This window comes from Ictidomys tridecemlineatus, chromosome 5 (genome assembly GCF_052094955.1).
Source record: "Ictidomys tridecemlineatus isolate mIctTri1 chromosome 5, mIctTri1.hap1, whole genome shotgun sequence".
NCBI lineage: Eukaryota > Metazoa > Chordata > Mammalia > Rodentia > Sciuridae > Ictidomys > Ictidomys tridecemlineatus.
Window position 1 is genome coordinate 2,278,356 of NC_135481.1, and position 14,353 is coordinate 2,292,708.

Consider the following 14,353-nt stretch of genomic DNA (forward strand, 5'->3'; position numbering starts at 1 on the left):
ACTGTCTTAAAATTCTTAAATTCATACAACAAATCACTGAAGACTTCATTATTTCACTTTCTAAGTATTTGTCTTAAGTCCAGAAAAACTGATTTTGAATTCATTATTACACCATTGTTCCTTTTAAGGCTTCCATTGACTGAACTACTGAATCCCTGGTTACCATGTCCACGTGTCTGTCTTCAAACCTGTTTCTCTGCTACTAAAGTTACTGAAAATATGTCTTACAGGTATGCTACTGCCTGTTAAGCAAATTCCTTACAATTCCCAAATATCTATGAGATACAAATCAAGACCTTTCATGTGGCATGCAAGGACTTAGTCCTTTTTACCAAGTCTTATCTTTACTTTCTTGTCTTTTGATCAATCTATGATATAAAAGTCCTTAACTGTTATCTACACTCAATATGCTGCTTCATAACTTTGCTTATGCTTCTACCTAGAAGAAATCTGTTCATGCTTTCAGCTGCCTAACTCCAGTCATATTTCAAGACTGATCCTAGCCTTACTTAGTCACTCAATTTTCCTGCCATCTGGATTCGGTTCCTGCTGCACACCTGGGTACTCTGGTACTCTTCTGTGTTCCCACTGCATCCCGAGTACCATTTTACCTCAGTAACTGGAAAACTTTGCTTCTGCATCTTTCAATTTAAGTTACTCCAGGGTAGGAACTAACTCTGAATCTTTGTATCCATGACAAAACCCAATGCCTTTCACATGGTAGGGATTAAGAATGTCAAACTCATCTGCCCTGTCTCCCTAATTCTCACAACTTCTAGGAGAGCAAATGACAAAAGAATTCAGAAATAAGCAATTATCTATTTAATAGTAAACATCTAGTGATTTCTTATCAAAAGTTTACAGGTGTTTGGTAGAGGGAAAAGTAGACATTTTCATATATACTTTTAAATCATTACTTACTTTTACCTGGAAATCATTTTCAAATAACTTGATACCACTGAAAATAGTCTAGGACTACATAAAATATACCACAGCCTCAACCAAATTATACTTACATTCGGCTAGCTTCAATGTTGTCAGACTGAGGTTCTCCTGGTGATCTGTAAAATGCAATTGAAGAAAAGTTAGCAAAATATTCCATATTCAAAAAAGGAATAAAACTTAACTTGGGAAAGCAAGATTTGAAAACAAGCACTAAATAAGGGTTTAAAAAAATCAAGATTTCAACATGAGAAAAAAAGCAGTCCAATCAGATTACATACAAAACATTTATTTGAAGGGGTGGACTAATAAAAATCTCAACACAATGTTTTTAAGGAAAGGAAACTGTAAACACTATAGTTAGATACCAACAGACAAATCAAGTCAAATACATGTAATACAATAATACAACTGTGAAAATATCTCAATATTGCTTATCCATATTAAGAAAGTGGTATTCATGGTCTCAAATTCTGGATCAAGGTTCAGCAAACTGCAACCTGAGCAGACAAAACTAAAGCTTGGGCCAACCACATAATTTTATATGTAATGTTTTAGAGGAACATGATCACATTCATTCATATCTAACACTTTCAGATTCCCAAAAGAGTTAAAAAAATTAACATCAAAAGTTAAAATTTCAAAGTGCCATTTAAGAACTTTGATTTGTGAATTTATCATTGACTTTAAATTTCCAATTTCAAACAATTTACTAACAAAAAAATCTGAAAATCAGAGTAACCAGAAAGGGGGAAAAAATGTTTGTTAAATTCCTTAACTTAAAAAAAAAAAAAATCTCACTTTGTTATCAGGCTTTCAAATTTACACACACTGCTGTTCATTCAAATTCCAAGACAAGAATGCAAGAATAAATAAAGAAATATTTTAAAAAGACTCCAGCAGCTCAAATATTTGTCAGATCATCTGCAGTTTATTTAAACTTTCAATTTTGTACAAAATTATTTAAGAACTAAAAACTGGGGCATGCTGGGGGAGGTAGTGATTTGGCAGCACCATAAATCCAAAAATTTTCTCCACCCTCTCCCCCAGGGAGCAAGCAAATCATCTGTGACACACCTGATCTCCACCAGCCTTGTGGGTAAGTACCCCAAGAATGCTTCCAAATGTGTGTCTCCCAGACAGAAGAGCTAAAAACTGATGATAACCCCATGTACCAGATGACTCATTTTTGAAAGTGCGACCCTCCAACATCAGATGTCATACTGTAAAGAGACAGAGCTGGCTTGCAAAACAAAAAAATAAACCTGCTGGCACTGAAGGAAGAAAGGCAGATTAGAAGCTTTTAAACAGTTAAGCAGCAAAATTTTCAAAAATTAACAGGGAATTAAAAAAAAAGGGGGAGGGAAGCAAGAACATGATGACAAAATTTTTTTTAAAAATTACTTCAGAAAGGTAAACTACAAGGAGAAGGAAAACAAAACCAAATCTTGGAAGTATAACATGTTGAGAAGCTTTGAAACCCTAAAAATGGTAGAGATTAAATATATCATCAAATGGTAACTACAACTATTTTCCCAATTTCTGTTCTGTTCCCTTAGCAAGAATATGTACACATTAGTATCAAAATGTTACTAAGTTACTATAAATATACAATATTATACTTAATATTTACAAATATTAAAGTAAGCTACTAAAAATCATTTGTAAGTCAAACCAAATAATTCTAAAATAATCCAGTCCAGAAGGATGAGAGTAAGAAAAGACTGAAATATTATTATCCTAAAATAAATATCTCTGCTGGGTCTCTTAAACATAGTAGTTTGCTTTTCATTCAAATTGCCAACTTTTTTAATCCACAGAAAAGTGAATATACAGAATTAGCAGAATTGTTTCTGAGTAACAATGAATATCTGAATAAATTTCTATTATCCCCCCTTGTAGTATATTTCTATAATATTCTAAATAAGTTACAGAAAAATATCTTCAAGTGAGGATTCAAAACTATAATGTGTGTGTGTGTGTGTGTGTGTGTGTGTGTGTGTGTGTGTGTGTGTGTAAAACATCTAGTAACAGTTCCCAACATTATTTTGGCTCCTAAAAAGCTTATTCACTTTTACTGCCAAAATGTTAGAAACAAAATTCAGAACACACTCCTAATTTTACCCAATTCACAACATATAACACAAAGGGGAAAAAAATTTCTTTTAAAACTACTGATTTTAGTTAACCTAAAAAGTTTGTGAGAATAACAAATTAGATAATTTTAAAACTACATATTAGGCAAGTAACATTAGAAAATTAAAAATAAATCCTAGAAGACTCTCAATTTTAGGTCTTGATATGAATTGCAGAAAATAACAAACACAAAAATGCCCACTAATCTAAATACTGCAACAAGACTTAGCAAATTCAAATGATGGATCATTTCCAATGGGTGCAGCTTCTCTATCCTGTAAGCTACTCTTTTGCCTCCACTATAACTCTCTAGGACAAAAAAGTAAACTAATTTTATTAAAGTTGCCAAAACTTCTAGAAAAGTAAACTTCCACCACATAAAAAACATACTTTAAAAAGCACATGAAAAAACTTTCTGCATTTCTTTAAAATGTTTATTTAAAACCATGAAATAATACTTTCTTGTTTATCCATATAGATAAGTCTCTGGTGGTGGCTACTGACCTTATAAAGCAGGTAGGAAATGAACTGAAATACATTAGGAAGGAGATTAAGTGGAGAAATACGTCAACTCTTAGGTACTCTATTCTTAACAATATTCCTGCCAACTAGACATTTTCTTCATTTTTACAGTATGTATTTCACTTTATGATGACAGCCTCTTAAAGGCTGTAAAATAACATTTAAAATTACCTTTTACAAGCTGTGGCCATTCGGTGACATCAGGGTGATCACAGCTTTGAGTCACTGATTAAAAACAGGTTGTCACACCAGTCTAGCTGCTAACTTGATCTGAGCGTAGGTTTAATAATTCTAACAAATTAAACAAACCTTTGGTTAGAACACTTTAGTATATAAACTCAATTCAATGTTTAAAAGAAATCTGCAAAGCTTCAAATTAGGTTTCAATACAAAATTTATCAGAAAAATACTTAAAGGAAAGTTTTCAAGGAATATTTCCCAGCATTTTGTTTTCTTAAAATATCTTTCTCCAAAAACCTAAAATGCTCCAAAATCTAAAACAATTTAAGTTTCATGTCACCAACTCAAACAGTTTTAAATTTGGGGGTATTTCAGATTTTGGATTTTCAGATTAGGTATGCTCAACCAGTAAAGTTTATGCAAATATTCCAAAAATCTAAAAAAAACTCTAAAATCTGAAACATATGTCGTCCCAAGCATTTTGGATAACAGACGCTATCTGTACTTTTTATATAGTATTAGAGTTTATAAAGTACTTTGGTCAATGGTGCCTTAAATATCAGGACAGTTTTGGCTCCACCTACCTAAATAAGGCAGATACTATAAGAAATAATAACAATAATAATTGGCCTCAGAGTAATTAATTGATTTGCCCAAGATTTTAGAATTAGTGTTGAAATCAGAACTAAAACAATGACCTACAGACTTTCTATTAAGGGTGGGAATATTTTGGGGAGATGGGTTAGTTTTTGTCATAGAATTTCATGATTTAAATGTATATAAAGGAGCAAGGATTTAGAACATGGATCATTTACTCACAATTATAGCAGGAGTTTAAATGGGACTAATTTAATCACAGATGGAGAAATAAGTCACCAAGTAGACAAATACTTAATAAAATAGCTCTACCTATATATATGAATGCAAGTACACATGCATGCCTAAGCGTGAGCGTACATGTGCGTGCGCGGGTACACACACACACACACACACACACACACACACACACACACACACAAACACATACTCCAAAGTCTAGTTCTACTTATTCCTTCTTTGAGTCATCTAACATTAGCCAGATCTCCTTAGCTTCTACATGAAAATGTATTCTACTCTCTGTCATCAACCCATTAGATTCAATTTCATGAAAGAATTATAGCAAGATAAGAAAGTCCACCTTTCTTCCCTCAACCTATTATCTTTTTACTCCCATATATGGTCTTAATCAAATTTTCCTGACTATTATAATTCAAATTTAGCAGGCCTTTTAAGCCATATTATAATTCTGGCAAAGATATCACACATATGAAACATCTAGTATCAAGAGATCATTTCATCCAATTAGTTTTTCCCCCTCAATGATGCCCTAATGAACTTTATATCTGGGTCAAATCTAAGGAGAGAACTAAAGAAAGATGATAAAATGAAGAGGGAGAACAACAGAAAAGCATGGAAAGTGGTTAACAGCATGGACCCAGAATCCAATATAAAACAGCAAAGTATCCGAGAACCCCAAGGAAAGAGCTGAAACATCAATGGAACACCACTACAGTTATAAACAAAGAGCTTCAAATCTAGGAGAGAATTAAGGTTAGTTTGAGAATACATAAGTAACCTGGGATTCCGATAAACAGGAATTATAATTCCTTTAAGAAAATAAGTCAATTTTTCAGTTTCTCTATCCTAACTATATGTCTCCTGTTAAGAACCTAGGTACTGCTGATGTAATATGGAGAGAGACAATTGCACCCTGGAAATAAAAAACACTGACTGATCATGATACAATTCTTCTTGGGTTCTCAGTGTATATGGATTTAAAAGGTCCAAAATAAGTCTAACTTTCCAACTTGTAAACACAAAAATGCGAAGTATCTTTTTAATGGACTTAATTAATCAACATCAATTAATCATATAACGAACTAGATGTATTTTGAAAATTACTAAGTTAAATACTCTCTTCCAGTCGCCCCCCCCCACTCTTTTTAGTAGTTGGACACAATACCTTTACTTTACTTATTTATTTTTATGTGGTGATGAGGACCCAGCACCTCGCACCTGCTAGTCGAGCACTCTACTGCTAAGCCACAACCCCAGCCCTCCAGTCCCTTTTTTTGTGAGTTCTGATGCTCAACAAAACACAAACAGGTATCCCTTTGGTCACTTAGAAGCAGGAAATCTTGGGCAAGTCACTTAACCTCTGAAGCTTAATTCTTACAGGTAGAATTTCAATATCAAGGGCTGTTACGAGGATGAGCAAGCTAACACCTGGACAAATGAGAACAGTGCCTGTATATAATGTGCACACAAAAGGGAGTGATTAATAAATATTCACAGCCTAACAGCCAAACCTATCCCCTCAATCTTCTTGTGTGTATTATTTTCCATCCCACAGCTTCTAATTTCTTTTTTTTTTTTTATTGGTTGTTCACAACATTACAAAGCTCTTGACATATCATATTTCATATATTAGATTGAAGTGGGTTATGAACTCCCAATTTTACCCCAAATGCAGATTGCAGAATCACGTCGGTTATACATCCACAATTTTACATAATGCCCAATTAGTAATTGTTGTATTCTGCTACCTTTCCTATCCCGTACTACCCCCCCTCCCCTCCCCTCCCTTCTTCTCTCTCTACCCCATCTACTGTAATTCATTACTCTCCTTGTTTATTTTCCCATTCCCCTCACAACCTCTTATATGTAATTTTGTATAGCAATGAGGGTCTCCCTTCATTTCCATGCAATTTCCCTTTTCTCTCCCTTTCCCTCCCATCTCATGACTCTGTTAAATGTTAGTCTTTTCTTCCTGCTCTTCCTCCTTGCTCTGTTCATAGTTGCTCTCATTATATCAAAGAAGACATTTGGTATTTGTTTTTTAGGGATTGACTAGCTTCACTAAGCATAATCTGCTCTAGTGCCATCCATTTCCCTGCAAATTCTATGATTTTGTCATTTTTTACTGCTGCATAGTACTCCATTGTGTAAAGATGCCACATTTTTTTTATCCATTCATCTATTGAAGGGCATCTGGGTTGGTTCCACAGTCTAGCTATTGTGAATTGTGCTAGCTTCTAATTTCTTGCAAATTCTTTCAGCACCCCACTTGGGTCTCTCATACAGTCCACCTGTAGTTCCTAGCAAACTGCTTTAAAACTGACAGGTTCCCAAATTTGTGGAACACATTTGTCACTCTAATCATGACATTAAGATAATTCATGCAATATGAATTTCAAAAAATAAAACAGAAACATACCATATCTTGCCAAACTTCTGAGGAGCTGGTGAATTCTAAAATCAGTCTCTTACAGATTTTTTAACCTAAAATATAAAATACCTCACTCAATTCCTTTTATATAGACAGCTGGATAAACTTGCAAAAAAAATTTACTAAAACTCATAAAATAAAAGTGAATCAATTTTCTGTAATGTTTATGAATACACAAAAAATATCAAATTACCCTACTGTTGTTGCCAAGACAAATGACAGGGTAGTCAGGCAGGCCCTTGTAGCCTGAATGCTTTCAGCTGGCAAAACTGTGCTTCCTCATTTTCAACCACAAAACTTAGTGCTTTCCATTTCATCACCCTCTCTACAAATAGGCTGGAAATTTATAAAAATTTCTGACTACATGCCTTCAGATACCTTTAATAATTTTCCTTTTAATTAAATTCTATGTGCTGAGCATCTGCCATGTAAAAATAAGGGTATAGGAAGGTCCTTTGACCTCTGAGTCTCAAGAGTCAAACTATTTGATTAGAGAAAGTGTACTAAAAGGATGTGAGATAATGCCTGTCTGGCACATAACAGGGTCTTCATATTCTGAGACATTATGTCTTAAACTATTTAATCTATCGAAATTTAACTCTTATTTTAAAAAATCTTATTCTGAAGCTTAAAGCGAGACCTCTGTAAATGCATAACTCCTCTGTAAACAATCTGAGCATTTCTAGTGGAACTGCAATTAAAATCTTTTAATACGTGTCATTTTATGATAATGAAAAAAGGCAAACCCAAAGGTTTAAGAAATCCACTTGGTGTTCTACCGGCTAAAGGCAGCAAATGAATACAATGCATTAAATATTTTCTTTATCAAATTAACCAATTTTAAAACTTTAGAGAACAGTCTTCAACTTTGTAACAGAATCACCTGGAGAATTTTAAAATGCAGTTACTTAGGCTCCACCCTCAGAGATTCTAATTCAGTTTATAAGGTTAGGACTCATGAATTGGTATTTTAACATATATTTCAGGTGGTGCTCAGAGCCTAATGTGAGAAAACTTGTCTTCCTAATTATAGATTAGGAACACATATCAAAGAGGAAATATACAAAATCTAAAACTATATTATACCAGAAACGAAACAAAAAGTGTAAGCACCAGAAATGTTTAGGTGCATTTACATAGCAAATTTAACCATTAGAATCCTATAGTCTGGAACATGGTGCCCTCATTTTATTTATTCCTATGTCTGTCTGAGAGGGAGCTCAGTCTATAAATTAAACTAATAAATGTAATCTAAATTTAAAATGCCTGTGTCAATCAACATCTCCTCCAAAACTTTTCATTTTACTCATTTCTATTTTCTTCATTTTCTATTTTATATTTAAAAATAGTCCCATCTGCCACAATCTCCTCCACCCCTTACTCCTGCCCTGGTGATATATATATATATATATATATATATATATATATATATATATATATATACACACACACACACACACACACATATGTAATACATAATTAATAGAATACATCCCCGATCTCTTCTCCAAAAGCCTGTTTCCTTTACCTCCATCCAAAACCTATGTCAAAATGCGGTTATATTAGGTTCCACCCTCAGATAAAATTTCACATTTTATTTTCACATCTACCATTCTTATCCTTCTTTTGTACCATGTTTACAGGTACAATTACTTATCAAAACTCTTGTTAAGTTTTGTCCATTTACAAATTTCACAACTGATCAAAGACTGCTCCAACAACTTTCCTGCTAACATCTTTAGGCTTTTATTCTTATCTATCTACAGCTAAGATTAAAGTTTTAAATATATCTTTCATATAGTATTCACAACACAATTCTATCAACTCCATTTAATCCCTTAACATATCTTTACCTTACTCTCCCTTAACTACCAGAAAGATCTAATAAACATTAGCTTAGCCTATGCTGATGGATAAAATCTTCCACCAACTATAATTTTTCTCACAAAAGTCATCATCAGTAATGATGATGATGATGATGATATATATTCCAAATCCTATGTCCCTTTAATCCTGTTTAATACCTGCAGCATTTCACACTGCTAACTAGCCCATAACTCCCCTGGCTTCCCTAATGCTGTACTCCTGCCCATCTGTTTTGTACTCCTGGAAGAGCAATTAGGTCTTCTGCTAGTTCATCTTCCTATTTCTCACACATAGCCACTCTTGAAGTTTCTGTCAATAGTCAATTAACCTAAATTAATCTCAGTACAATGCCATCTATTCCCATTATACCTCTATACTTACAACCCCTAACTATATATTTGAACCCTCGTCTCTAGTTATAAGCCTACAATTCTCAATAACAAAAAGCACACAACCACTCAAATGTCTCGTTAACATCTAAAATAAATGTTTTTAAAATCAAACTCAGTTATTTTCCCCAAGACTCATTTCATTCTATTCTATATAGTCCTAATTTTACTATCATAGTTACAGACAAAAAATCGGGAACCATTCCCTATTTTCTCTCAGTTTTATTTAGCCTAACCAGCACTTGTCACTACGCAAATTCTTAAAAGTTATTCATTCGTTGTCAACAAGATTTTGAGTGCTTATGAGGTAGATGAAAATGCAGTGGTAAAAAACTAGACACAATTACTCAACTGCATTATTTGGGGTGGGGGGAGATGGGCACAGATAATAAAAACTAGAGTAAATTATATAATAACAATGCATAACTAAGCGTTTTACAAGAGAAAAACAGGGAGTACTGTTTTATAATCCTGACTTAATCTGGGGAAAAGACATCCTTCAAGAGGAATAAGCAATATTTACCAGACACAATAAGTAAATCCTGTGAGGTAATGGTAGCACTATAGGTACAGTCACTCCAATTAGAAAAGTCATAGTCTAAGTTCTCTCCTGGTATAACCAATCACTCACCAGGTGCCACCAATTCCATATCAGGAATTACCCATATTCCAAAACTCTCCCCAGTTCTTTTAATGGTTTTTAGCTGCATCCAGAATAAACCAAATCCCCAAAATCATGTCACACGACACTATACTCAACTTGGCCAAAACATACTAGTCCAGCCTCTTCTTCCAGACTAGATAAAGCTTTGAGACAATATTTGTATCATTCAGTTTTATAATTCCAGTACTTTAAAATGTTCGTGGAATAAACATCTCACAAAGGAGGAACAAATTAGGTTACTTGCTTTAGGGTCCACAGTAAAAGTAAGGTTAAAATTCAAAATCAAATTTGTTTCTAAAGGCCACACTCATTCCTTTGAACCTCATTCCAATTTATACTCAAACCCTATAAATTTTGTCTTTAAAATCTCATTTCTTTTTCTCCCCATGCTTATTAACACTGTCTTACCACATAGCCTCATTATTTGGTTTCTATTTTATTTTTACCTTCAATTCAATTGCTAGAATTATCCTCCTCAAAATTAGAACTTGGTCCTATTCTTCCACATTCAGAAAATTCTTTGTCTTCCAAATACCAATAGAATAAATTTCAAACTCCTTTACATATTATATGAAGCCATTGCCATAAGGCCCCTACATGGTCATCTAAGCATTATTGCTCCTTATATTACACTATCACCAACTCCCAGATTTAGTCCTATCACTGAATTACTGGCTATCGCATATTAGCCATCTAAATTTCTGATTTCACTGGTTTTGCTTCTCAGGGAAACTTCACTTAGAAATACTTCCCTATGCTCTGCAACTTCCATCTCCCATTCATTTCTCCAACCCTATAAAAAACTCTACTCATTCTAAAGGTTTATGGCACAAAAATACAGCCTTCTAAATTTTTCTCCATACACAACCACTGTCTCCTTTGATTCTTATTTACATGTTCCCAATACCATAAAATAATTTATTAATGCCACCCTATATTTATTATTCTATGCCCTATAGTTATCTCTCAGTGCCTCTGGTTATTATATGGTTGATGACAGGGATCATCTCTTCCATATTATTTTCACAGTTATGGTAACTAAGTTTTAATACCATGCTTCCCCCCTCCAAAAAAAAAAAGTGGGGAGTGGAATCAGGATCTACAGACTAAAAAAAAATATGTTAAGTAAGTTCCAAATGCATTCATAGATGAACAATTCATTTCAAATTAACATAACTTTAATCTAATGTCAATTTGCCAAAGTTTATTTCAAAGATTATGTTAAAAAAAAAAAAAGTTTGTTCCTAACAGAAAAGTTCCCTGTCTTTCAGGGAAATTGCTTTGCTGGATATTAAAGCATACTATATTCATTTAAATAGTATTAAAATCAGTACACCTTTTTCAAAAAACTTGAACAGTATACACTAAAACTAAATATATGTACATCTAATAACTAAATTTCACTATGTATAAGAGATATGAATACATATTTTGACAAGACATCCATTGAAATTTTACAGGAGCATTATTCTTCATAGCCCCAAATCAAAAATGACTAAAAATGTCCATCAATGGCAGAACAAAATGAGGTACATTCCTTAAAAAAAAAAAAAATCACTATACAGCAATGACAATAACCAATTACTAAAACCAACAATAACTCTCAAAATATATTAAATGGAAGAAACCAGACACAACTACAGATGTTCCTCAACTTGTGATGAAGGATAAAACCTATAAGTTGAACATATGGTAAGTAAAAAATGCCTAAGCAATGCAGAACAGCAGTCTCCTCATTCTCAGAGGATCCAACACTCCCAGTTGGATCTCTGAAACCACACATAATACAAAACTCTATATATACTTTATTTTTTTCTACACACATACCTAGAAAGTTTAATTTATAAGTTGGGCACAATAAGAAACTAACAACACTAATAAATAACAATTATAACAATATGCTATAATAAAAATTATGTGAAGTTCTCTCAAAATATCTTATTGTACTTTTTGATATTAAACAACACTTAAAGAAACCATTTATGCCTCTTTATAATACCCAAATTGCCAGCATCACCACTCTTCCACTTTGGGGTCATTTTAAATTATATAAGGGTTATTTGAATAAAAGCAGTACGAAACTGCAAACGTTGATGTGATAACCAGGACTGCTACTAACTGACCAATGGGGTGGGTAGTAGGCTGGACATATGATATGATGGGTATGCTGGACAAAGAGATGATTCACATCCCAAGGAGCCAATGGCCACGATACTCAGAATGAGGTGTAATTTAAAACTTATAATTGTTTCTAGAATTTTCTATTTAATATTTTCAGATCTCAGCTGACTGCGGATAACTAAAACTTCAACAAGAGAGACTTTCAATTTCATGGCTAACAGGGAGCTGTGTCAATGCCACTGCCCAGCACCATGAGACCATGAGAGAGTATCACAAGTGTATCACTAGCCTGGGGGTGGGGGGTATCAAAATTCAAAGCAGTTTCTACTGAATGCATATGGCTTCTGCACAATCATATGCAAGGCAAAAAATTGTAAGTTGAAACACAGTTGGGGACTATCTATAAACATGATTGATTCCAGTTTATATATATAATAAAACAGGGAAATCTGATCTATGCTTTTAGAAATAGGACAGTGCTTACCCTTGGGGGGAAATGGGTAGTGATGGAGTAAAGAGAATATGCTAATGCTTGTTGGCCTGGCTGAATATGCATGCTTAATATATAAAAGTTTAACAAGCTATATATACTTATAAGCTCACTCTTCCGTATGTATACTACACTACAATCAAAGAGTTTATTTTAAAAACTAGGGTGACATAAGCAGTAGACAAACAGATACACGAACAAGAAATTAATTCTAGAGAAAATTTCAAAAATATATTACAGATACTTCTTGTCAAAAATAAGAATGTGGAGCTGTGGTTGTAGCTCAGTGATAAGAGCACTTATGCCATTCAATCCTCAGAACGGCATAAAAACAAATAAATAAATAAATAAAATGAAGGCATTGTGTCCATCTACAAATACACATTCATTCTCTCTCTCTCTCTCTCTCTCTCTGTCTCTCTCTCTCTCTCTCACACACACACACACACACACACACACACACGAATGTTCAAACCTGGATAATAGGCAGCACAAGACTGTAACCCAAGCAAGAGAAAAGGAAATGGAATGAAATTACCTATCTAATTCTTGGAATTCTACCTGGAGGCACTTTTCAACCAACAGTCAATGTCGGGAAAGTCCAATCATAAGACAGCAATCTCACTGAGGTGAGAGGCAGAATATCACAGTTGAGGGGGCCAAAAGTGGGTAAAATTTATGATAGAATAATAGAGAGGAAGGGAACTATGCAGAGAAAAAGCTACAAAATACGGGCCACTTGAGACTCGTCTGTTGCAGTATAATCATTGCATAAGTGAAATACTCCATGAAGCTGAAAAAAGAGGAATTATGAGCTGAAATACTCCCAGTGCTTAGAAAGGACTGGCAAACTCCTGTGTTTTTTCCAACCATAGTGAAAAGAAAATAAATGGACACTGGAGCATTCAGTAGAGATTCAAAATAGGTCCTGACTTAGTAGGAGCTACTATTCTTAAAAGTAAAGGCTTCCTCTAGATACACCCTAATAAAGCCTTAAAGGGATCAAACTGACCAGCAAGTTATTTAGCTGACTGCCAAAATAAAATTCAAAAAAATATTACTATATCCAGAATTTGTAAGAAACTGCTACTACACAAACAAACAGGAAAATACAACACATAACTAAGAGAAAAAAAAAATCAGCAGATAAAGTGAAAGGACTGAAGGAATCAGCAAATAAGGACTTTGAAACAGTATTACAAATTTGTTCAAGTTCCCTATAAACTTTCAATGAAGTAGACATATGAGCTCTATGACTTTTGATAGTAAGTCATAAAAATGCCATGGACATCTACCTATAAAAATGCCATGGACATCTACATTGCACTCTTGGGATCTAGTCAAACATGCTATGAGGAAAACAGCCACACTGCAAGGGAGCCAAATAGCTACATGTCAAACCAAAATGAAGCATTCCAGACCAGAGCTCCAGCTAAAGTCCTGACAGTTTGCATCAATCTGCAGATGTATGACTGAACAAACCTTAAGGTAATGCTAGCCTCTGGTCTTCAAGTTACCCAGCAAATATGCTTAAAGCCAAGACAAGCTCTTCTTGCCAGATCCTGCACAAATTCAGTTTCAGAGGTAAAGTAAATGACTGTTGATGTTTAACTGTCCCCTTAAGGTGATCTGTTACACAGAAGAAAATAAATGGAACAATACACTTGATTCCAGTTAATATACATGATGAAATTAAGGGAGTGGTACAAAAACATGTGTAACATCTGTAACTTACCTTGAAAAACACAAAAAAGACAAACTAATAGAAGGATAGG

The 14,353-nt window shown here is 33.9% G+C and overlaps 2 protein-coding genes across 44 annotated transcripts in view; one reads left to right on the forward strand and one right to left on the reverse strand.

The window, feature by feature from the left end:
- The window catches only part of LOC110598540 (uncharacterized), a 287,890-nt gene extending 274,846 nt beyond the window's left edge, over positions 1-13,044 (forward strand). For all 37 annotated transcript variants that reach the window (XR_013438651.1, XR_013438630.1, XR_013438632.1 and 34 more), the window contains 2 exons: positions 1,993-2,041; positions 12,246-13,044. The gene's annotated coding sequence lies outside the window, so the exon portion shown is untranslated. The remainder of the gene's footprint in view (positions 1-1,992; positions 2,042-12,245) is intronic.
- The window catches only part of Ube3a (ubiquitin protein ligase E3A), a 96,082-nt gene that overhangs the window by 64,309 nt on the left and 17,420 nt on the right, over positions 1-14,353 (reverse strand). For 2 of the 7 annotated variants that reach the window (XM_021728991.3, XM_078049097.1), the window contains exons 1-3: positions 3,772-3,891; positions 2,020-2,165; positions 1,017-1,061 (exon numbers count right to left, since the gene is read on the reverse strand). The exons of 1 other annotated variant lie outside the window; for it this stretch is intronic. In XM_021728991.3, coding sequence (XP_021584666.1) covers positions 1,017-1,018 — 2 coding nt within the window. In that variant the 5' untranslated portion in view covers positions 1,019-1,061; positions 2,020-2,165; positions 3,772-3,891. Of the gene's footprint in view, positions 1-1,016; positions 1,062-2,019; positions 2,166-3,771; positions 3,892-7,036; positions 7,102-14,353 lie in introns of those variants that run through there. 4 more of the 7 variants (XM_005316898.5, XM_013359140.4, XM_021728979.3 and 1 more) reach the window with 3 other exon arrangements.